Below are 24796 nucleotides of genomic sequence, written 5' to 3' on the forward strand. Positions count from 1 at the left end.
TGGGCAGCCCATTCCAGTGCCTGACCACTCTCAGAAAAGCAGTATTTCCTAACATCCAGCCTAAATCTCCCCCGGCGCAGCTTGAAGCCATTCTCTCTGGTCCTATCACCGTTTACACGAGAGAAGAGGCTGACCCCCAGCTCACTACAACCTCTTTTCAAGTAGTTACAGAGAGCAATGAGGTCTCCCTTGAGCCTCCTCTTCTCCAGACTAAACAATCCCAGCTCCCTCAGCCGCTCCTCATAAGCCCTGTGCTCCAGACCCCTCACCAGCTTTGTCGCCCTCCTTTGAACACGTTCCAGGGCCTCAATGTCTTTCTTGCAGTGAGCGGCCCAAAACTGGACACAGTACTCGAGGTGCGGCCTCACCAGAGCTGAGTACAGGGGGACAGTCACTTTCCTGTTCCCACTGGCAACACCGTTTCTAATGCAGGCCAGGATGCCATTGGCCTTCTTGGCCACCTGGGCACACTGCTGGCTCATGTTCAGCCGAGCATCAATCAATACCCCCCAGGCCCATTTCCTCTACTCAGTCTTCCAGACACTCTGCCTTGCATACACACACACACAATGTTGGAAAACAGTTTGGACAGAAAGTTTACCATTCTTCTGATCTATCAGAATATTAATGTATGTACAACTACAAAGCTGTGATGATGCACAGTTTGTAACCAACGGGAAGGGATAGGTAAAACATCCTCAAACCTGGCACTTCAGCCCACAATTGACTGTTAATTGCATAGCCTATAAACCAATATTATTCCTCTACAATTATGTCATTATCAACATCTGCACAAGATCTTCAGCTACTGAAAAATCAATTCGGTAATTAATACTGAAAACAAACTCCTCGTTCTAATTTTGTTTACTTCTTTAACTGATGGACAATCAAACCAGATTTTAGAGTATTGACAAATTAATTCAGTAGAAATAAATTACCTGGTATCTTTTCAGAAGAATACTTTAGGATGACATAAATCATTACCTAAAAGTATCTTCTTCTCTTCTTTCCTTAGAAGTCTTAGTAACTAGTTTGACTATTAGTCTCACTCCTTCAGAGAAATTTGCTCAGCCACCCCTAAAAGTATACTCTCAACCTAGACTCTCAGAACCAAAAGCTGTAGCAAAATTTATTAGCACTGTCACATTTAAAATTTAAAATACACATTAAAAAATAAGGTATTATAATACTTCTTACTAAATAGAAATACATTTTCAGCCACTACAGCTAAAAGCCATGTTTTCAGTAATGTATGCTATGAGAAGTTTGCATGGACAGCATGCAAAATCCATGGAAAAATTTCAAAATTTAGATATTATAGCAGTTGATTTCTTTTAATGGAATTGCTAACTATTTTCCTGCTTTGCACAGCATTCATGTTTTCATAGAAATCTATCTACTCCCACTCCAAGCTTTCCTCAAAATATAATGATGGCAAAGCAGAGTTTCTGAGCAGAGGCTTTCTGGCTTTCTGGCATCTTAGGTAAGGAAAGGTTTCATCTTTCTGTAACACAACAAAACATAATTTATCATGCTTTTCTTCTGTCTGTATTTCCTTTTATGAAGAACCCTTACTTAACCATCAAATTTGAAATACCTGTTTGCCCTGAAGTAAGGACAAAGAAATGAAAAAAAAAACTGTAAACTTAACTCTGCCATGTCCCTTAGCTACTTACACCTTGGCATGTTATATATTCTTATTTCCTCTGAACTTCACTTATAGATGAAGGTTATCTAAAGAAAACATATCCTATTGTGAGCCTGCCTTACATCTATTTCGTTGAAGATCAAATTCTACAAAGCATCAGTATTCAAAAGCAGATGATTACGATAATCTGCCCCTAATGAAAACATGGAACCAATGCTAAAGTTTTTTAACTACAAACTTTTTAGAATCTTTTACTTTACAGAATGTATGCAATCAATCATAGGCAGAAAGTAAAACATATTACATTTGCATGAAAGAAATACCTACAACTCATTTGACAGAAAGATTAACCAGAGATGTATCTGAAATGAACAGTCATTATACTATTCATTTAGTTTGTTCATTTTACTATATAGAATGTGCACTGCTTAGCAGAATTTTAGTTGTTCTGTTTCTTTCTTTAAAGGAAAGCTGCTACTAAAATATTTTCCTTTTAAAATGATTGTCTTGTTTTGCTTTTTGTTCCACAATTAACCTTTGTGCATGCTACTTTATTATCCTAACCACTCACACAGAAGTACCAGTACACTGTGATCACTTCCAAGCAGAGGTTCAAGTGGGGGCTAATGATGTCTTAAACTTTTACAGAGGAAAAATATGTCAGAGTTAGTGGCTGTGGTCTTGTGACACAATCAGAATGAAATGAACCTAACCAAAATGCCCTCAGAGACTTAGCTTCAATAACATTACATGCTGCTGTGAGAGAAAGGACAATCTAAGGTCACTTACTTTTACCTGGACGGTTTAGAAAATGTCATGTTACATACGTTGCTAGGATATCAGATTTCTTTGCTTTTAAAATGTTTGCTTTGACATTTCAATTTCTTATAATAAATGCAGCTCTCTCTATTGAAAGAAATATGAAATGGAAACAAAACCCCCAAACAGTAAGGGCTTGGTAGCATACCAACAGTTCTGAATTCTAGGTGAACAACTTGAGATGCATTGTAATAAAACAATTTCAGGAAGCATGTCTTTATAATGCTGAATTTTTCTAAGGGAGGTAGACAGCAGTGTTAAAATGATACTTTATACCTAAATTCAAAAATCGGATGCACAAAACAAAATGTTGTCAATCTACTAAAATGGAATTCCTATTGACCTAACAGTGCTAGCTCCCTACGGAGATGAAACAAACTATCAAAGCAGATCACAATAAAATAGTGTGACTTCCAATGACTTTTAAATCACTGTGGACACATGACTGTGCTCATTACGTAACGTGCAAATTTTGGAAGGTAACCACTACTTTTAGATTTCCGATTGAGATAATCTTTTGTCATGGCTTTTTACACATCAAACTTCATCAGCTCACTTACTGCAGTAGATACTCCATGTGCTACAATGCGAGGCTTCTGGGGAGTGAAACCTACAATGTACGGTAAGTTTTGAAAATCCTGGCTAAAACTGACTGTTAATCTCACCTCATAATTAAATGACAGATTTAAGAAAAGAATCAAAGTTTCACTATATTCATGCCTATCTATTAAGTGGTGCCTTCTCTAGATGATCACTAGAGGTGGGAGCAAGTTAACAGAACTGCAGTCTATATTTAGACATTGATTCTTCCATTTCATCAGAGACAATATTAAATGTCACATTCTGTTGCACAGTCAATTAGAGAGGTAAACACACACACAAAAAGAGTTTTCCTGCTGGTTTTGTTACCAGCACAGCATGGGATTGAAAAAAGAGATGGTACCCAGCCAGGAAAACAAGTGAGAGGAAGACTACAATAGTGCTGACTTAACTGTCTTTTCAGCCTTGAGTTAAGATGAAATGCAGATATAAACCAGTCAATTTTACATCGTGTGTAACATTAATGACAACTGTGGTTCTCACGAGTTAGTGGCATGAACACACATTTAAGTAAAGGAGATCTATAAAAGTAGCTGAAGTTTTTGCCTGCCACAGTAATAAGCTATAGTGAGGCAAAAAGTAAGAAACCCAGATAATTTTGAACCAAGTATTTGAGAATATAAAATTTTAAAGCAATTCTCAAGAAGACAGAAATATAATCTACAGACAATTCTTCTTTAGCTCTTTTCAAAAAACAAAGCAACTATTTTAATCTTGTAGCTTTTCCGGAGATGCAGCAACTACCAATTATTATTAAAATATACGCACCTCTTCTAAAAGATGCTTCAATTAATAAATGATAATTTACAACATAGCAAATAAGTATAAGAAAACAAACAGAATAAATCCTACCAGGCATTTGTGTATTTTAATGTACACCCTTCCTATAACACTGCTTAGTATAGTTACAAGGCAATATCTGTCCATTGTTTCTCTTTCTGTTTTCTTTACTTTAAGCAAAAAGACAGAATGTCAATATCTTCCCTAAAATAAATCAGACTTTCTATTAGGAGAAGGAGGAAGCAAAAGAGTATTTTGTAACGGAGAGTCCTAAATTCAGTTTAGAACAGAACTGAATGTAAATTTAACATTGCAAAGTTTTGCAGAGGCAAGCCAAATCTTTTGTATTGAGCAATGCTAAATCCGGAAGGCAGGTAATTAACTTTCAACTGTATAACAACAAATTAACTGTACTGCTACTGAGTAGACAAAGTTAGTTTAGTCTTTTTTGTTCTTGTACATGCATTTCTATATTATTTGTTGTGTGTTTTCAAAGCTAAGTAAAATCTGATTGCTGACAAAATACTTCCATTAACAAGCTGTTCTTTTCTTTAGGATGACTGAGGAGCTTTTCATAATCCTACTGCAGCAGGACAGAAGCTTCTCAAGAAGTCATTACAAAAACAATGTAAGAAAAAGTATGCAGTAGGGTATCTCCAGCAATCTGGAGTTCACAACATAATTCTCTCTTTCTCTTGTGGTTCATATTTCAACCACTGCCATACATACTCTGTTATTACACCATCAGTACAAGCAACAGAAAGATAAAAAGATTTTATATAAGTAGCAGGCAACACTATTAAAGAATCATTTTTTGTTTATCAACTATCTTAATATTTAAACCAATAACTGTGAGATAAAGTAGCTTAAGTAACCACCATATGTACTGTAGCCTATCATCTCTTCTGTATTCCCTGCTGAAATGATTTTATATGGAATAAAGATCATGAGGCTTTCAAGTTGAAACATCAGTGTTTCTCATACCTTTTGTTTGATGATCATGTCGTTGATATCATCAAGATCTCCTACTGTCACTCTCTGAGCTTTAATCTCTCGATCCAGTCGAGAAAGCCAGTCAGTGAGTTCTGCCCATGCCTTATTGAAGTCAGCTAAGGCTGGAACTTCCAAAAGCACAGAAGATGGCATTTCTGGTGTGAAGCTGGTGGTTTCCTTGGTTACCCTGGTTTGTGTATCCACAGCAACAGTTTGACCAGAAGTTACTGAAAAAAAAAATAAAAGATTATTGAATAAATGAATTATCATGTTTATTTCAGAAACAGAATTTATGTATTAGAAAGGGTTATACAGGAATAACCTCGCTGCTTTGCTATTATGTTTACTGGAAATATGAAAATTAAAATTAAATGAATATATGAATTCATTTTTCCTTAGTATTCCTACTATACTATATCTTTAATGTTCAGCAATCTCAGCAGATTTGAATTTCATCTTGGGTCTTAGTAACACAAAAAAATGTATCTCAATATAATGAGAACACTCACTCAAGGTCATTGTAGAATCTCTAAACATGACTCATCTTCCAGAATCTAGCAGTGGGGTTGAGTAGGCTGTAGTATCTATCACAGCACGACCACGTATCTAGAAACACGTTTCCTCTACGTTCTCCAGCTACCCTGTAGCTATGAATCTGTCTCAGTGACAATCTTCTCACTTTCTGTTATTAGTCAGTATTTCCCATAGGCTCTGTGACTGACTTTTGCTTTCACAAAAAATTCAGCCTTGGACAATTCTCCCATAGTAAAATCATGTGTTATAATTTGAAAATTAGTTAAATTTCTTCCTTCTGTTTGAAGAAAATGGGCACATCTTTTGTGCCCTTTCTTGATTTAAAATAGCTGGATTTTAAAGAATCAGTGAATTATTTTGTGCTTGGCTTGAGATGCTAAACCAACTAGAAGTGAAGAGTCTGAATACCTACTTCTTGATATAGTTTCTATCTGAATCAACTATCTAAACAACACAACTACACATGAAAAGCTGAAAAAAAGCAGTGCAGAGTGCCATCTGCATAAAGAGACCATGAGTCTTCTAACACCAAACTGCAAAACGTGGTTATGTTCATGTTTTATGGTTATGAACATGGTTCACCTGTGTTTTTCCAGTCTCTTTACAGAGTAGAGAGAGCCAATTTCCTGTTAGATGGTCCTAAAGATGAGGAAAAAAAGAAAAAAAGAAAAAAAAAAAAGCATTTGCCCATACACAGTAAAGAGGTTTGGGCTTTTCCCCCCCCCCCCCCCTTTTTTTTTTTTTTCCTTTTATGCCATTCAGCAAAGTACGTCTGAAGTCGAAAAATGGAAGCAGCAGGCAAAGATTCAATAGTTCAGCCATAAAATTAAAATAGTAAATCAGCAGCATCAACCACTCTTGCCAAGAAATTTAGCATGTCTTTTTCAATGATAAAAGGTTTGAGTTACTTCACTGAGGAATCACTGATCCTTTTCAGCAAGGCAAAAAGAGAAAGAGCTGTGCACAAGTATCAAAATGATTGTCACTAAAAGGAATGTAAGATGCTCTCGGCATTAAAAATGCTGCATGATTATAAACAATTTACCAAATCAACAAACATCTGTGTTATTTATCCAGCCTGAATAAAGAGCAACATTACGATAACCAAAGGTGACTCCTGAAAGTGGTGATTTTTAATGGCATATACTGCAATTAAATAAATTTATCCTCCCACTCATATCATTGCTGTATTTCTGAAGTGCAACCTTGTACTTTATCTATTTGTGCTTTAAAGTCACATACCTGTGAAAAACTATGAAATGTACTAACTACTATAAAGGCTATTCTAATAAAGAACATTTTTAAGGAAATTCACACAAGCAGATGAGAAAATGCATATGTATATATTTTCTGACATAGAAAGAGGCTTGTAAAGTGTTCATTTTTTTGTAACATTCCACTGTTTACTATGACAGACTATCTCATACAGTTATAGAGTGGCAGTTTTTAATACCTAGAAAAACCCGCCACAATCCTAAAGGATGACCTTTCTTTCCAACTTCATTTCTTTTTTTTAGACTTTTGTACAAACTTGTAAAAAATTACTAAATTATATTCATCAATTGTTTGGTTTTTTTTCCATCTCTGTTGCAATTACTCCAGATATGTTATGCCCCATATTAACACTTCTTACCTAAATGATGTAAATGGAAGCATACATTACAACAAGGTGATCAAGGGATTCACCAAGATGATGAAGGACTGGAGTACCAGTCCTATAAAGTGAGGCCAAGGGAGTTGTGACTGCCCAGCCTGGAGAAGAGGAGGCTCAGGGAAATCTCACCAATTTTTGTAAATCTCTGCATAGAGGGTGCAAAGAGCATGGAGCCAGGCTCTTTTCAGTGGTGCCCAGAGCCAGGAGAAGAAGCAGCAGGAATAAACTGGAACATGGGGGGTTCCCTCTGAACATCAGGAAGCACTCCTGTGAGGGTGACGGAGTACTGGCACAGCTGCCCATAGAGGTTTTGTCATTTTCTCCTTGGAGATCTTCTGAAGCCACTTAGACATGGTCCTGGGCACACTGCTCTGGGTGTCCACCCTTGAGCAGGGGTTGGGCCAGATGACCTCCAGAGGTCTCTTCCAGCCTCAGCCACACTGGGATTACTCAATGCCTCAAAATGACTCCTGGTGTAGGTAAATTGTTAACAGTACTTATGCATTACTTTGCCCATCTGAGAACCATTCTTTGTCTTCTGGCTCAAAGCTTGCTTCCTGGGGTATTTCTTGTGATAAGATTCTAACTGACTTATTGAGAAGGTAAGTGATGGGTGCTACTGTATGGGAAAACTGGGGAATGATACCATCATGTCCTGTGAAAACAGATTGCAGGTGGGAATCCCTGCTCCCTCTTATCTGCTGGCAAGGCCTGGAAGATGGGAACAAAGGAGTTTCTGCTGAGATCCCAGTGCCAGAATCTGACCCTCCAAGGAGAGCTGACTCAAACGCTTTGGATTTGAGCTGTCACTCCAAAGGCAGCTGACTCAACCACTTTGGGCTTATAAATAAGTTGGTACCATTGAAAAGTTGTTATCATCAACAGAAAAACACCCGATGACCCACCACTACTGAAGATCAGTGACTGAACTACGAATCATGCTGGATCCATGGTGGTGACTATTTACCTCTTGCTTCCTACAAAGACACCTTCCCTCTATTTCCTATCTTTTCTATCGCCCTTCTCCCCTTCCCCATCTCCCTGATTAAGATCTGTAATAAACTGGTTGGACCAACATTTGAACCACTGCTTCTTAATCTCATGCCGGGTATATAAAAGAGCCTCCTCTCCCTCCTACAAATTGGAGTAAGACAGCCCATTGCTGTTGCCACCAGATAGGAGGGAGTCTATGCACAAAAAGCTATGTACTGAGCCTGCTGTTCAATATTTGACACGACTGGCTGAGGGTATGGCTTTGAGCTGGGGACTTAGCTCACTGCAAAAGTTCTAGCTCACGGTTAAAAGTGTATATCTTCAGATTCATGACCCTTCCATTCAGCCCTTGTTCCCTGTTTTGGAGCAGATCAGAGAGGAGATATTTCAGCAGTGAATGGTGATTGGCACTTTTGGCAACAGACATGATATTTCCCATCCTTCTCCCTATGGCAGCAATACATCATAGCTTTCCTTTGGCTGTCAGCAGATGAAGGAGGACAGAGTTTGGCAACTACTGCTGGAGAGGAGTAGAAAGGGAAAGAAAAGATCACAGCTTCCTCCTAAAACAGCAGATCACAAATGGCTCCAAAAAATGGATGGTCCTGTATTGTTGCAACTTTAGGCCATCAAAGGTAACATTAAAAACAAACCCACATCAAGCAGAAAAGATGAGGAAGGTAGGAACTCTACATTAAGACTTGTAAGATGAGAAATGAAAGAAAGCTACGTAATGTTCTTTTAAGACAAGGGGAACTTACAATAGAGTCACTTTTCACATTCAGACAAATAAGAACTATTTAATTGATAGATTTGGTATTATGTTCACTTTGCTAATGTATGCTGAAGCCAGAAAAAAATATAAACATAAAAGAAGTGTTATAATTAGTTACTTATTTGGTAACTGAGTAAATTTTGACTGAGTTGGTACTTAGAGCCTGAAAACTGTAATGGTGTGAAATGACTCCAAACAGTATCAGAGCAAATAAATAAATAAATAAAAATTCTCTTTCCTTTCATTGCTCTCCCCAGAAATAAGGTGAGTTCAAAAAGGGTCAAGAAATAATACCTAATATTGTCACATGTAGAGTAAGTACCTCTGCAAATACAGTGCATGCAGTTTACCAACACTGCTTTGGTTGTACTCTTTTAATGTTTACAATCAGAAGGCTATTGAACGTTTCATCTTTGTTCTGTGGGTGAACAAAATAGCACAGAAGGCTTTAAGCAAGTCTGTCTTTGAAGAATATCATTTATTACCTTCAGGTAATAAGTGCCTTTGTGCCTTCCTCTCTCTGGACTGGATACTAACAATCTATCGGACACTACTATACATTCAAGACATAAATTCACAGGATTTTCTCTATTCTCTCACTCCTGTATGGGATTTCAACTCCACACATCAGTCATGATTTCCTGTAACAACTCCAAAACATCATCTGATTACATCCTCTCCCCACATGAGCTTCATAATACTCAGCAGGTCACACTGATTCAGAAAAAGTCTTGCAATTTTCACCAAGCCATTCCACATCATGGTCAAGACGTGCAATTACAGAAAAACATAGCTGAGTGTTTAATTCAGAACTTTACCAAAGCACTTAAGTGTTAAAAGCACACCATGTGTTAATTTCCAGTCTCTACCAAGGGATGGATGCTTAGGTCCAGTTTCATCTGGCTACACGTTCACACAAATGCCTTGTATTTCTACAGTGACTCCAGAGGCTCTTAGAAAATGAGAACAGTCACTTAGTTTGGCATTTACATAGGTTACATAGATGTTGTCTTATCTCAGAAGAAATTCCTATTCTCACTATTATTTCAGGAAGATCAAAGAAAAACTTTCTAAAGAGCTCTACAGACCCTCTGTAATTAAACACAGGATGTCAGATAAGACAGCCTGGTATCTCTTAGCTTCTTACATATTTTGGCCTGAGAATACACTCAGAGTTTGCTAATATATATTCATATATGTATGTATACACACACACCTTTCTTCCTTGGAATGGCAGCTATTCCAGAAGAGACCATTCCTAACCTTCTAGTATATGTTTTCACTGCTCTGACTTTGGGTTAATTTTTCTTTTGCTTTTGAGGTGCTTATTTTGCAACAAGAAAATTGAAATACTATAGTAAGGCCTGTAATGTACTAACAGAAGGACACTGAGGCACTGACCACTATATCTTACTTAAAAGTTTCAAGAAGCATTATCTAACACTACTGAGTAAGGTAATAAACTGCTCCATTTTGACTTGGCAGGTAAAACTTCTGAACTACCAAATTACTTAGAGCAATTACCTTAAGAGTGCAGTTGCACAGTATGTTTCTCTTCTGAGAAGAGAATTATCCTCCCCGAGAACAAGAATACCACTAGAAATAGTACATCTGTCTCTTCCCTTTCTTTTACGGTTGCACAGATATGACATGATTCATTCAACGGAAGAGTATAAATAATTGATTAAAATTAATAGAGAAATATAAATCAACACTAATGACACAATACATAGCAACAGATCTTATTCTGAAGAAATTTATCCAGAACTGCACTAATGATTTCTGTGACCCAAAGGGGATAAAACAGAATCAAATAATTACTTTCAAATATCCAGGAAACAAATCCTATCGTACTGTATCACATTAGAAACATGATCAAGGACTTAATCTTTCAATTTATTTAACAGTTGCATCAGTTCATTCCTGTGACACAGTAAACCACAAAACAACAATCAGAAATAAGGACATTAAACCACACTGATCTGTAGCTTTACCCATAACTCCTTGTTAGCACCTTCTACTATCTACTAAAGATGGAAACAATGTAGAATGGTAACGGAGCAAAATAAAGCACAGAACTGAACTACTTAACATGAAGCCCAAAACCAACCTAGCAATAGTCCAGGTACTCCGGTGCTCTAGGCACAATAAGTAGATGTGATTTTCAGCTTGCTCTTGAACTTTGAAATACACTGGATGAAAGTTGAGAGAACATGGGTACTCTGTGCCTCTTGTAAATAGTCTGCAATGCTAAACATCAAGAACGGAAGTAATAAAAATGTGGCATGAAATTGAAATTGAAATATGAAATGCAGAAATAAAAGCAGAATTAAGTCAACTGCAGGAAAGCAGTTTTTCTAATTTGTTCTGCTTATTTCAGTGATGTGTTTCAAGACAGCATCAGACTGACAGCTTTGAACAAATTAAAATCTATTTAGCTAATTAACAGCAACAGAATGGACAGTATGAAGGACAATACTCCCAAAAATTTCAAAGCACTTCCAACATCCCTTCACAAGGTAAAGTATTTAAATGGAGCTGAATCCATTCACAGTATTCCTAACCATTCTTTTGAATGTATTAATGTTGCAGTTTTAATTACATAGGATAACTATGAAGGCTATAATCCCTCCCATTTTATTATGTTGTCCCACAAAGCCATAAGGTGGCTTTGTGATATTGGTGATATGGCAGTAGAGGTTGAACCTTCCCACCAATATTCCATGACATGTTATTGCCGTGTGACAGATGGCAGCAGAGGTGCACTCTGACACAGTGGGTCTGATCTGGAAGCGCGGATGAACTAAAGGTGTGTCAGTGAACCTCTCCATGAGAAGAAGATATCAAAAACCTACTGACATTTACTGATGCTTGCTGAACGTTGATGGAGACCAAGTAGTGGATGCAGTGAGGCAGCAAGTGGCGCATTTCAGCAGTGGTGACAGCAACATGAAAGACAAGCCATGTTACAAATTGCATGCAGATTTTTACAAGCATGACACAAAAGTTCATTGATGGCTAAAATGCATAGTTACTGGCAGCAACCATGTTGAAAGATAGCTTTTTTTTGTAGCTGAGAATTTACACTATTAAATACTGTTATTGTGCTCTTTGTATCTGTTGTAGTTTCAGTATAAATATATAGGCATTACTTTCAGAGTGACCAGGTCAAAACTTTTTGACAAAGAAGAAATAACACAGCAGCTGAATGTAGATTTTCAAGCAATTTTCTTCTCTATCCTCAGGATTTATTTCCACAGTTAGGAATATCAAGTGAGGCAGAGGCCAGCCCTTAATCCTTTAGACAATGAGTAATAGTAACATAGACCCACTAAACTCAGATGTGTTTTAATCCTAGGAAAATAGAAAAAGAATACATTTGACATACTCACAGAAAACATATCAATTAATTAGCTGTTTTAACACAACAATATCACCTTCTCTAGGGGTGGGCCAAACCCCCCAGTTCACTGATTCAGAAGAAACACACCAGGCAGCAAAGGCTTTGTGTATTCCACAGAAGGGCTCAGTGCCCTCTTACCAGCACTTCTGATGTGAACCTGATTAGGAAAAACTTGATTCCACAATGACATGAGTTAAAACATATCGTCTGCTAAAGGTGATTCCTTTAATATTTTTTTCTTATTCTGTGTCATTACAGTCAATTTTCTGCTCAGTTTAAGAACCCACACTCATATTCTTAAACTCCAGGCAGACTTCCCTTAGAGAAGCCTGGGAAGGTGGCTCTGAGGCTGATTTATTCCTTATGCTTGTCCCAGTGATAAATGAATAATCTCATCTTTGTCCTTCAAAGTTAAGAAGGCAAAGTTATGAGTACACTGGGCTTTCCCTTGCAATACAAGCCCTCCACACAAGGTGTTCTCTGCCAATGATACCTCTGCAGTGCGAGCTACTGCTACCTGCCAAGTATTTTGGGTCACAAAGGAGTTCTGAAAAATAAGTAATAGAAAAACAGTGGGTAAGACAGTTCAAATTTATGAGAATAGCTAATATCAATGCTCTAAAAAAAAATGTAGAACAAAGACAGGATTTTTTCTGCTGGTCGAAACAGAGTAAAGTTCTCTATATTGATTAAAAAAAAAAATAAAAAAAAATCACTGCCAATGGAATTCCACCCACTGCTCTAAATGTGCAAAATACTTATCCTTACAGCACTGTATCTCTATGCTAACATTTTGCTAACAAATAGACAAAATAAATAACTTAATAAAAAAAAATCAAGTTTTGAAATGATCCTTTTCCTGTTTGAATAATTAAAAATATGTCTGACTGTCCTAGCCTTGAATATTTTCTCAAAAAAAATACTAGGAAAAAAGAAATTTTTGAATATTTCATTGATAAAAGTTTTAGTTTAGGAATGTGGACAGATGACACTCAGTATTTGATTTTATGAAAACCTAGGTAATATTTACATTACCTGCTATTGACATCAATTTATAATACGTGAAAGGAAAAGCTGAGATAGCTGGGACTGCTTAGACCCTAGCTGGGGGATCCTACCAATGTATGTAAATATTCGAAAGAAGGATGTAAAGAAAGGCTCTTTCAGTGATTTCCAGTGACAGGGCAAGAAGTACAAACCGAAAGGAGAACCTACCTGAATATTAGAAAACACAATTTCACTGTGTAAGTGATTGAGCACTTGCACAGGCTGCCCAGAGAGACAGTGGATTCTCTCTCCTTGGAGATCATCAAAAGTCGCCAGGAGACGGACCTGCTCTGAGCATCCCTGCTTGAGTAAGGAATCTAATCAAGTGATCTCTGGAGGCCTCCAGACCTCCAAACCAAACCATTCTGTACAGCTACACGTTCAGGTTCAAAAAGTCTCTGAGTCAAATAAGAAATACAAGATAACGTTTTGGGAATGGAGCAGCTAAGACTGAAGATAATACATGGAAATAATTGAGGCACAGTGTTTGGAAACATCCAAAAGACTGCTCTATGTGTTGTGGCAAAAGCTTCAAGTCTGCAGTATCCTACCCACTGTGACTCAAACAGAGGCCAATTAAAGACTGTAATATATATTTGTGAACCAAGCTACTGTTATTGACTCCTGACCTGCCTGGATCTATAGTTCCATCGAAAACTTTCTTAAAGATAAGCTGACCAGTTTCTTTTTAGTAACAGATGTTTTTGTGGCATTTCCAGTGAAACCTTCCTTAGGCAAAATTCAACATCATTGATGGGTCCACTAAAAATTGAAAAGTGAAAGGCTAGGGTATGAACAAGTGTAAGAATTAAAGCAGATAACTGAAACAGAAAGCAGGTATCGCTGCAACCTTTCATGCATGGCTCTATGTCAGCTGTGTCACTGATTACATTACCAAGGCTAATTTAACTACTAACGCATATTCTAAAAGTTATGTGAAAACTATATTCTAAAGTTATATCGTTCCACCACTGGATGCTCATTAAAATACTGAGATTTAAAAAAATATCATTCACCCATAAACATAATCTATTCCTTCTACAAACTGTGCATCAAATGTAACTGTTTAATTCCTCAGTAGCTTAAAGGTTACCTGAAGAAATATCTGCATTACCACCAATATTTCCACTACAGTAAAAATAATCATTCCTTGATACTACCAGCATTTTCATTACAAATACAGAAGTTGACTAAAATGTTGAGATACTGAAGCAACATAAATTGGAAGTATGTTAAGAATAATCATTTACTATAACTAAAGAAAAAAAGGTAAGAAATGTTTGTGTTTTTTTTTCCCCAAATAATACTCTTATACCCTAACTGTGATATGAAGTACCAGGAAACTCACAGCTGAGACAAACAACTGTTTTCTGGCTTGCCTGTGCCCTAAGTTCTCTACTCTCATTATCGATTTGAGTCTTTCCCTTAAGCTCACGTAACATGTTCTCCAAGGCAAAGAAGAAAAACTTACTGAAACAGGAAATTCAGAGATTCAATTAAAATGAAGTAGTAATAAAATTATTACCTCTTATTACACATATAACTAAAATCCTCTGTTGATTCTTTTAGTTTTTTGTTTGGTGAATTCTTCCTTGTGAAGATTTCATGTTTGACCAGAATGGTTCTTGAACCTGATTGTATATAGCAGTTTGCACAGAACAAAGTCATACCGCATCTCAAATTATTCATATACATAGGTCACTCAGAAAATAATGCCTTCCATTTTTTTCTAAAACTACAACCAGTACCAAAGAGCACAGTAAGACTACCTGATAAAGAAAATTTTCAGCTACAATACACTATTCACACAGTCTCCATCGTGAGCTATGCCTTTTCACCAACAATAAATAAGAGCTTGTACGCTATGTTCTTAACAAGCTGTATCAGCAGAGGTTACCCACTGTTGCTGTTGCCACTGCTGAAACGCACCATCCACTGCCTCACTGTGTTCATGTTCACTGCTTGATCTCCACAAATGTTCAGCAAGTGTTGATGAATGTCAGTGAGTACCATCTTTTCTGCATTGGCAAAATTCAGTGACACACCTTTGCTTCACTCACACTTCCATGTCAGATGCCGTTGTGTCAGACTGCCCCTCTGCTGCCATCTGTCCCACAGTAACAAAACGTTACCCGATACTGACGGGAAGGTTCAACCTTTACTGTCATGCCACCAGTATCTGCCTCTGATGTCATGAGCCAACACAAGAGAACAGGAGGCAGTTTTTATTAGTTGAAACACTGAGAGGATTATCATATGGAATTTTTGGATAAAAGCTTTCACTTTCTTCAGAAGTTAAATGCAGGCTTTTGACCACTTGCCCTCATACATTCATTCATGGTGCCCTGCTAAAATAATACATTAATCTTGTATAAAGAGTTTTATCTCTGACAACAACAGCAACAACAAAAAACAACCAGTTAAGGGCATTTAATGCATATCAATCTTCATGTTTCAGGATTACACATTCTCTCTTCTTAAGCAAACATGAAATGTCTGTATAATCCTTTTCATGAGACTTTCAAACAGAAACCTCAGGAAGTCCTCATACAAAAATGTCGTTTTTGTTGGCAACAGAAACACTGAAAATGTTATACTGCAGTAGCATTTTAGGTCCCACAGAGATTTATGGTACTAGAAATGTAGTACTAATCTCTTTATGTAAAATTAGTCAAAGGAGCTGCTATTTGCCCTGTAAGGACTACTTACATATTTGAGTTTTTAAGATTTAATTTATCCTGTGGGCTCTTTAAAATTTTGAAATAAAGGAAGTGTTGACTAAAATACACGCAGCCTGGTTTTAGATATTCTGAAGTAAACAGTGGAATCAACACAAGGAGTCTCTTTAGTGATATTAAGACACTGTCAATAGGCTACTTTATTTTTATTTTACTAATATTATTGCTTAATTCCACCATTATTTATATTCATATTTTAATAGTGAGATATAATTTCTTTTTTTTTTTTTTTTTTTTTTTGTATATTTATTTTTATCCCCTGTATGTTTTCAATAATTCATTCTTTCATTCCCAATTAAGTTTCTCAACATCTAGCAACACACATCACCTTTTCTTGGAAGTCAGACTGTTTTTTTTAATGCAGCATTATTTGTACCCCTATATAAACTTTTTTTTTTTCCTCCATAGGGTAGGAGTCTTCTTAGTAAGCAGTTTTTGCAGATTTTACAGAAGGTTTTGAAAATGAACACTTTGTACTACAGAAGTCCATCAAGTTCTGTCAGATACTTGCATTATAAAAAATATTATGACTAATCTGTCACATATGATTCATGCAATTCTCAGCATTTCTTTTGTTGGTAAAAGTAAAAAATTCCTTCATTCAGTATAGAGCCTTCAATTGGATGTCAATCTGTATGACAACAGTTTACATTTCCAGTATACGACTATTATCATGTAACTGAACTTTAGCAGCTAGTTCTTTGATACAAGTTTGCAAGCAGCTCCATGAAAATCACCTCACCTAATTTTGGAAGATCTACAAATTACTTAACAGGTATAAATTGCTAACTGAGTCAAAAGGAAAGAAAACAAAAAGTTAAAAAAAAAAAAAAGAAAAAGAAAAAAAAAAAAAAAAAGAAAAGAGCATTAGATATAGAGAGTGGTCTCTTAGGAATACCAAGGATCTGATGGAATTTTAGCTCCCATGCAGTTAAGAAAATGATCAAAACAGGTATGAAAGTTTGAAATAAACAGTTCAGGTATTAGTTAATAAGAAACCATTACAGTATTCATTCAAAAATTTCCTAATTTACATTTCTTCTTAGAGAGAAAAATCCTGCAGTTCCCAAAAGCTAAAGAATGCCGTGTCTTGACAAAGCAATTCCTTGAATCATTGATAGCGCCGTCTCTTCTTTCCTCTTCATCAGAAATATTAAAATATCTTGCCTAGTATTACTTTGTGGAACACTTATAAATCTATTCTTTCAAAACACACATAATACTTCTCAGGTCAAGCTAGAATATTGCTCTTCCAGCTATTTTGGTTTGACCTTAGGAAAAAAAATGCCTTTGAGAACTTACGTGTCCTCTGACTGATCTACTGTTGAAGTAAACATCAGTACTGCAATGTCTACTTGCTTATCTCCATCACTACTTCTTGCTGCTCTATACTGACACAAATGAAGAAAGCAGTCTGATGTTTCATCATCAAGTTTCATATAAACAAATCTAAAGAATTTTCAAGCTGGAGAAGCACAGAAGATTACCACTAGCCATCTTTTCCTCACTTTAACTTTCCAAAGTTTAAGGAACAAGTCTCGCCTCTTTCATTGTCTCACACCCCTTGAGTACAGCAGAAATGTTAAAAGCAATTAAGAGCTTTGCTTCTCATTCCCTGAAGCTTCTAGTCCGCTCATGACTTGTGATCACACTTTTGCGTACTCCTTGGTTAGTTGGTTGGTTCTCTGTAGAGCACACCCAACTCTGGCAATACCAGTCACCACAGAAACACGAGAGTCAAAAAGCCATTGCATTTATGCATGGGATATGCCCAGGGTGGCAATAAACACTACATCTTTCAGAACGAAAAGCCAAGCTTGCTTTCCTCTTCTAAAAAGCATAAGTCAACAAACAACTGCACCTATCACTTTCTGTTATTGTAGGAAATTGAAGAGATTCTTCACATAATGAAATTGTCAATAGACCTAATTACTACATAAATTAAACAGGAAAGAAATATTACTGCTATTTGCAAGTCCATGCTATCTTAATAGTCAACAATAATAGCATTCAGGCGAAAGAGGCAGAGTGAAAAAAACGTGCAACCTAAAGCTAGAATCCGAGTTAGACTCAGCCTGAAACAGAGCACACACTATCATTTAATTATCTATGCTTCATTGGAACTCTACCAAGAAACTCTTTTTCCATATCTTCCTGGATGAACCAGTTCAAATTCTTATTCTATTTGTGTTAAAAAAAAAAAAAAAAAAAAAAAAGGAATCCTACAGTCACCATGATTCTGAGAAATGGCCAGGTCTGGATTCAGCAGAATGTGCTGAACACTCAGAGAAAAGCAATTTTATTTTTTTTTCTTCATCTATGCTATATAAGCCATGTAAACAACAACGACAACAAAAACTGTCTGTAACTTAGCTCTTTGCTCTCACTTGGTACAAGCAGTCAATAGTACAATCATGAATTCATCAAGATGGCATCATTTACATTTCATTGAGTTTAATCAAAACAATTCCTGTAATCCTGCTGCTATTGATCAAGAAATTAAATGAAAGAAAATATGCTTCAAAACCCACTCCTCAGAAGAAAACATCAGACCATATTTCAAAAACAAAGTAGCTGAATGTGGTCCTTTGAAAGACTGGTGATAGCATTACTCTTACTTATGTCATAAATCTTGACAGCTGTGCTTTCAACAACTTGCTGTAGAAAATAAAAAGCAGATCTGGATTCCATATTGCCTTTAGTAACAGTGAAGAAGCCAACTCCTGTTTCCACTTTCCTATTTACATTTCATCATAGGTGTATGCATAATAAAAACTCTGGGCACTAACCCACAGTTTTATTTAATCAGCTGAACCCTGAAAAATCAAAATAAAGGCCCATATTCCCTTTGTAAACTGCACTGTTGCAGATGTTTATCACAGAAACTTTCAAAGGGTAACCTACAGTGAGACCCCTGAAATAGGATGTTAAATATAAAGCGGAAACGTTCTTTCCTTTGATTTAAATTGGGCTTTTGTGGCTTAAGTAATATTTGGCATGTATTTTTCTACCTGTCAGATAATCCAGAAACAAATCCTCACATCAATATATGCTATAAAGATCAAGATTGAAATTCTGAGAATCACAGAGATTTGCGTTTATAAACTTGCCTATTATGTTTTTATTCACGCAGCTCTGAAGGCATAGTGTCAGCTTTTTATCCAGACTCTTTTCATTACTTCTCCCTGTTGGTGTTGCAGTACATGCTGTGAATGACCTCCAGAGATTCCTGAAGCTATATGCAGAGAGAAAATTGAATCTGAAAGCTTTATTAGACAAGTTTGTCTTCAGCTTGTGTCTGATGTCAGCTGTATTGAAAAACAGAACTGCTTGTGGAACTGGGTCCTGACCTTGAAAAATCTCCAATCAAATGGTAACAGATTCAGGTTTGTGCCATATTACTATTTGTTAGACGTGGCATGTATGAGAAGTGAGAAAGCTTCCAAATGAAAAACAGACAGAATAATCAGACAACTTCATTTTTGAACACAATGGAAAAGTGGATTTATAGTGATGTACAAATAACAGAGTCAAATCACGTTGGTAACTGTGGAAGTCTTTACTACATAAGCCTGTAAAGTAAAATGGCAAACCCAAATAAACTAAAATGTTTTATATAAAAGATTATTTATTCCTTCCTCCAAAGGCACAGAACCAAAAGAAAGGGTGAAGACAATGATCTATTCCTTTACTATTGCACTTTATAGTAGAGCGAGCAACCTTTGATAAGCCAACTGATGTAAGACCCTATTCTTATTATTGCTCAGCACTGATTCAAGAACTCGAAGTATTATCCACAACGTTTCCTTATTGCATTGTTCCCTGTTCACTTTTGCTTTTTTCCCTTGTTTCAGTAAAACCTTCACAGAGTTAAACAAAATTATAACTGATACTTACAAAAAGACATTTCCTTTAGATTCTGCATAAGCAAATATAGCAAACTATACAATTCTGAACATGGCCATCACTGGAAATAGCATTTCTCTCTATTACAACCCTCATAGTAGTGACTTTGTTTATTAGTGTCCTAAACTTAATGTTAACTAAAATGGACTACTGGCAGTAGCAATGCCTTCTAAATTCAGCATAGAACTACCTCTGAAAGCACATGCAAGCTGTGGATTTCTAGCTGTTCAACACTGGAAAATGGTTCTGCAATATTAAGTATCTATCATGACCTATGCACAAGTATTTTAAATGGTATTACTGCATTGTATCTTTTAAATAACATTTGCACTAGGTACTGAAAACACTGTAGGTGCACAGGCTCCTAGATTGCTCAGTCTTCCTCAAGGAATTATTGTGCGTATGCTTAATCTCAACTATGCTATGTCAGGTGCTCTAAACAATACAGACTCTGTGGTGTGTACATTTGTTTTTAATTTACCCTCTAAATTCACACATAGTTATGTATTTGTGTACACAATAAACCTACGAGGATTTTAAGACTATCATTTGAAAATTCTGAGAAACACAGTTCTGATTTCTCCATGTTCTCATTTCTCCATGAAACTAATCATTCCCAAACCAAAAGAGATGTGCCTCAAGAAGCACTCTTTGAAATAAAATATAAAAGCAAAAGTAAGGAATAAAGCTCTATTGTCAGTAGTTTCCACAGATTCACAAATACCATTCTTTCAACTTCAACTCAAAACCAATAACAGCTCATAAACCACATACTCAAACATGCTTTTATGGTCTCAAGTTGTGGCAATGCTCCTCCACATTCTCCCTAATTCATTCTAAAACCTGAAAAGCCTTATTGCCCTATGCATGGAATCTGAACCTTTGGCTCCATGCCTGTAGTCTCCAGCTTCTAGCCTCAAAGCAAATTACACTGAAAAGCACCCAACAGATTTGGTTCTATGCATTCAAGAAGCAGAAACAGCTTTCCTCTTATTTGTTTTAAATATACTATAATTATCAACGTATATAAAGCATCTCTGCCATATGTATCTCTAACTCAACTACAACTTGTAAAATGAAAATGGTACTTTTTAAAGAGACATACTAAAAATAATGCTCCAAATTAAGGACTGCTGACTTAAAGCTTTAAAAGAAAAAGAACTTGAATTCTACTTAATTTTTGAAGTAAGTTTCCCATTGTAATTGACATTAACACTCTTAAATTTTTCTTCATTTCTTGGTCATATCTTTTTCCATGTCACTTGATTAGGCATTTTAATATAAGACAAATACTTGGCTAAAAATTCAGAGGAAAAACTGAAACTATAAGAGAGCACACTAAATAAATTAAACAAATGGCAAGAGTAACAGCATAAAGTACCACTCTCAGTTTTATTACTTGTACATGCAAAAGTGTAAAATTAGCTGAACAGGTATTTTAAACTGCCTTAATTCTGTTGTTCTTAAAGTTTCACTAACTTCAGGTAGAGCATGACTAAGAATAAATAGATATCCTTTTAAATATTTTTATTTTCAAGTATAACTCCAAATAAAAGTGGACAAATAACTCCAAATCCCTTGTGGGATTTTTTAGTATTTCTCCTGCCAAGCAAACCATAATACAGAGACCTAGAAATAATTATACAAAGGGTCCCTTCCCTCTATTACAGCCACCAGATGGTATATTTAGTAAGACCCTCTGGCTGAGTTCTCGTAACCAGACTAGACAAAATGACACCTGACAGGGCAGTAGAACTTAGCCAATTACATCTTCATTCCCCAGTCTGAGCAACACAGGCATCAACAAAAATCTAGACATAATCAGAAAACAAAAAGTTATCAACAGGACATACTTCCACTGCTTCACAGAGTTCTTTCAAAATTATTCTGTGCATTTTTTTTTAAATGAGATTGTTTGGATGTGGAGAGATTTCAGTTTTAGTTCGTTGAGAATATCTGTTCCTGACATTATAGTTTAATGTAATTTTATACAGTCATTATTCTGGAGGGAGAGGTTATCGGGGAGGCCCTCTTTCAAAAGAGGAGTGCCAATATTCAGGAATATTCTATATTAAATCTCTATATATTGATCTATATAATACTGAATATTCAATATTCAGTCAATATTCTAACAGTTTTATCTGAGAACAGGAGGTGAGTCTCCCCAGCTGCAGTATTTCAGGCTTACTTAGCATTGGTGTGGCCAGATTTTGAACAATGCATGCATTTCAGAGGAGGGCAAAAACACTGATAAAAGAGCTGGAAGACATGACCTATGATAACATGAGGACACTTGGGTAGCCCAGTGTAAAGAAAAGAAAGGTAAGAGGCAGCTTCTTTGCTCTCTTCCCCTCCCAGGGGAAGGGGAAAACCTGACTTAAAAACCTTCAGGACATAGCCCAGAGCAACCTGCTCTAATTGACCCTGCCTTGAACAAGAAGAATACATGTTTCCACATCTCCCTTCTGAACTGTACAATTTTATGATAACACATTTATAATGATGTTATTGCAGTAAACTGACCCAAATAAAGAAAAATTATGAGTTAGCATTACAAGCACAGGTTCACATTTTAAGTGCTCTTGGCACTAGAAAGGAAATCAATCTTACTTCCTGCCTAATTCTTTAGAGAACACTAGTGCTTTCATTTTCTGCATGTATAATTCCATCTGTAGAGTCTCAGAGATGTTAGTGGTTAGGGCTTACGTCTTACATTAAGGTAAATTAGTGATCTAGCAATTTTTCAGCTTGAGATTCAGCTTCACATTAGTTAATATAGGAATCTGATGAAAGACTATGCTGTGTTCCCTCTGTTGTACAGTTATTACCACTTTCTTTGTAACAGCAAATTCACAGATCACAAACGCTCCCTCCCACTGGAAGTTGACATAACCTGCTGACATGCAAAACTGACACAGCAAGTTTAGTGACCCAGCACATCAAAAAATGATTACACATCTCCTTCAGTTCCCCCATGTCATTAAATGAATTTCTACAGTGTGCCTTAGAACGAAGACCTGTAAAGTAAGGATTATTGTTGTGCCACAAGTTAAAAAAAAAAAAATAGACTGGTGGTATTTACCCCTTTTTATAAAATAAAAAAGATCAACACTAGAACCACGGCAGTTCTAAATCGCAAAAAAGTAAGTTATAGTTCCTATGTAGTAAGATTCAACACGTCATTAAGCAAGACATCTGCTTTGCTTGAATTAACACAACTGTGACAAAGGCTGGATTTGTCCTCTGGTACTGAATATTCTGGATCCTGCCTTAATGGTGCAATTATTTGATTTCCAGGAAAAGATTTTTCTTCTTTGCTATAATAGTAAGTCACTAGCAGAAGACACAGAATTCCCCAGCATCAGTTTTTCTCATATGTTACCCATTAAAACATGCTAAAAGCAAGAAAGATAAACATCCTACAAGCAATCAAATTCCAGGAGATTCTATGACTGTATCACAGCCTACGTTATAGGAAACCTAAGAGTAGAAGATACTTCTCCCAGACCTGAGCAGATCACCAAACAGCTTTGCACCTTACATGGGTGAAAAACACTCCTCATTCCAAGCGACTGAGATGACAGTTTACTACCAAGTAAAGAACCTTGACTTTAGAAACTCAGCCTTTAGCCCAGTACTTCAATTATGTATCTTTTCCATCCAAGCTTAGTCAATACATTTCAAAATAAAGCAGTAGGAAAATGAATTTGTAGTCCTTGTAGTAAGACTGCAGGTGCAAAGAGATACAAGGAAAATGTAAAATTCAAAACAAAATATTGTTCAAATAATTTAAATTAAATGGAAACCAAGTCTCTTGTTGCATAGTCATGAATTGCTCAGGACACCCATCAGCGTCACCCACAGACTTAACATTTAACTCCATACAAGCCTTTCTTTGAATATGGATGCTTTGTCTTGAAACATGCCCAGATCATTGGTCTATCATATATAAAAATTATTTTGTAACAAATTTATATCTACTTGATCTATATTATTACCTTTTAGTTTAAACAATTTTTTTCTTTCATCATATTTGCTTAATAAATGAATATAGAAAGTCAAAATGTTTTCTCTACGTAGAATAAAGAAACAAGACCTTGAAGCAGGTAATAATTTCAAACCACATTGCAATCATTCCATCAAATACATAAACAAATTGTCTCCTGAGACACATTACACAAAAATGAAAAAAAGCAAGTTGAATTCCATACCAGCACATCTCCCATTTACAAGCTAATGGTAAAATTTGAACAGATGCACAACGAATTTAGACTGTCTCAAGCCATTTTCCCTTTAACTATGTGACTTCACTGATTTTAGATGTATACAATGAAACACTTACAGACACCTGGAGAGGAAAGGACAGGCTCTCCGAATGTTGGCTTTTCCTTCAGTTGTAGAATTAAGTGATTTATTGCCTTCCAGTCCGCATTCAAGTCTTCTAATTTTTTCTAGAGTAGAAGTTAAAAATACATTAAATTTATAATGCATTAATAAATGTAACTTCTCTCTCTCCCCCCCCCCTTTTCTTTTTCCCCATTTGATGGACCCCTGAATTTACAACATCCCACATAGAAACAGCAATTAATTTTCACAAATGGGAGAGAGAGGGAAGAACACAGTATGACCCATTTGGAGTGGGGGAAAAAAAAAACAAAAACGCTTCATGGTGTAACAGTTTTGAGAGCATCTTGTCTCCCAGAAATTTGCCTGCTGGAGCTCAGGGACAACCTACAGGCTATGCCACCGGACCCTGGCCATATTGCTCCCTAACCAACCTCAGCCCCACTGAGGCCCCGTACCCAGCCCCACTCAGGGCTCTGTTTGGTTCTTCTCATCAGGCCTCTTCCTTACCCTCCCAGCCTGCACTGTTCCCTGATGGACTTAGGGGACATAGGATGATTTC

General features: G+C 36.4%; 1 protein-coding gene across 1 annotated transcript in view; it reads right to left on the minus strand.

The window, feature by feature from the left end:
• The window catches only part of DMD (dystrophin), a gene marked incomplete at both ends in the record, with an annotated part of 1041552 nt that overhangs the window by 310075 nt on the left and 706681 nt on the right, over positions 1–24796 (minus strand). The window contains 2 exons of the mRNA XM_079549062.1: positions 4832–5067; positions 24233–24341. Coding sequence (XP_079405188.1) covers positions 4832–5067; positions 24233–24341 — 345 coding nt within the window. The remainder of the gene's footprint in view (positions 1–4831; positions 5068–24232; positions 24342–24796) is intronic.

This window comes from Tetrao urogallus, assembly GCF_951394365.1.
Source record: "Tetrao urogallus genome assembly, chromosome: 1".
Lineage (NCBI taxonomy): Eukaryota > Metazoa > Chordata > Aves > Galliformes > Phasianidae > Tetrao > Tetrao urogallus.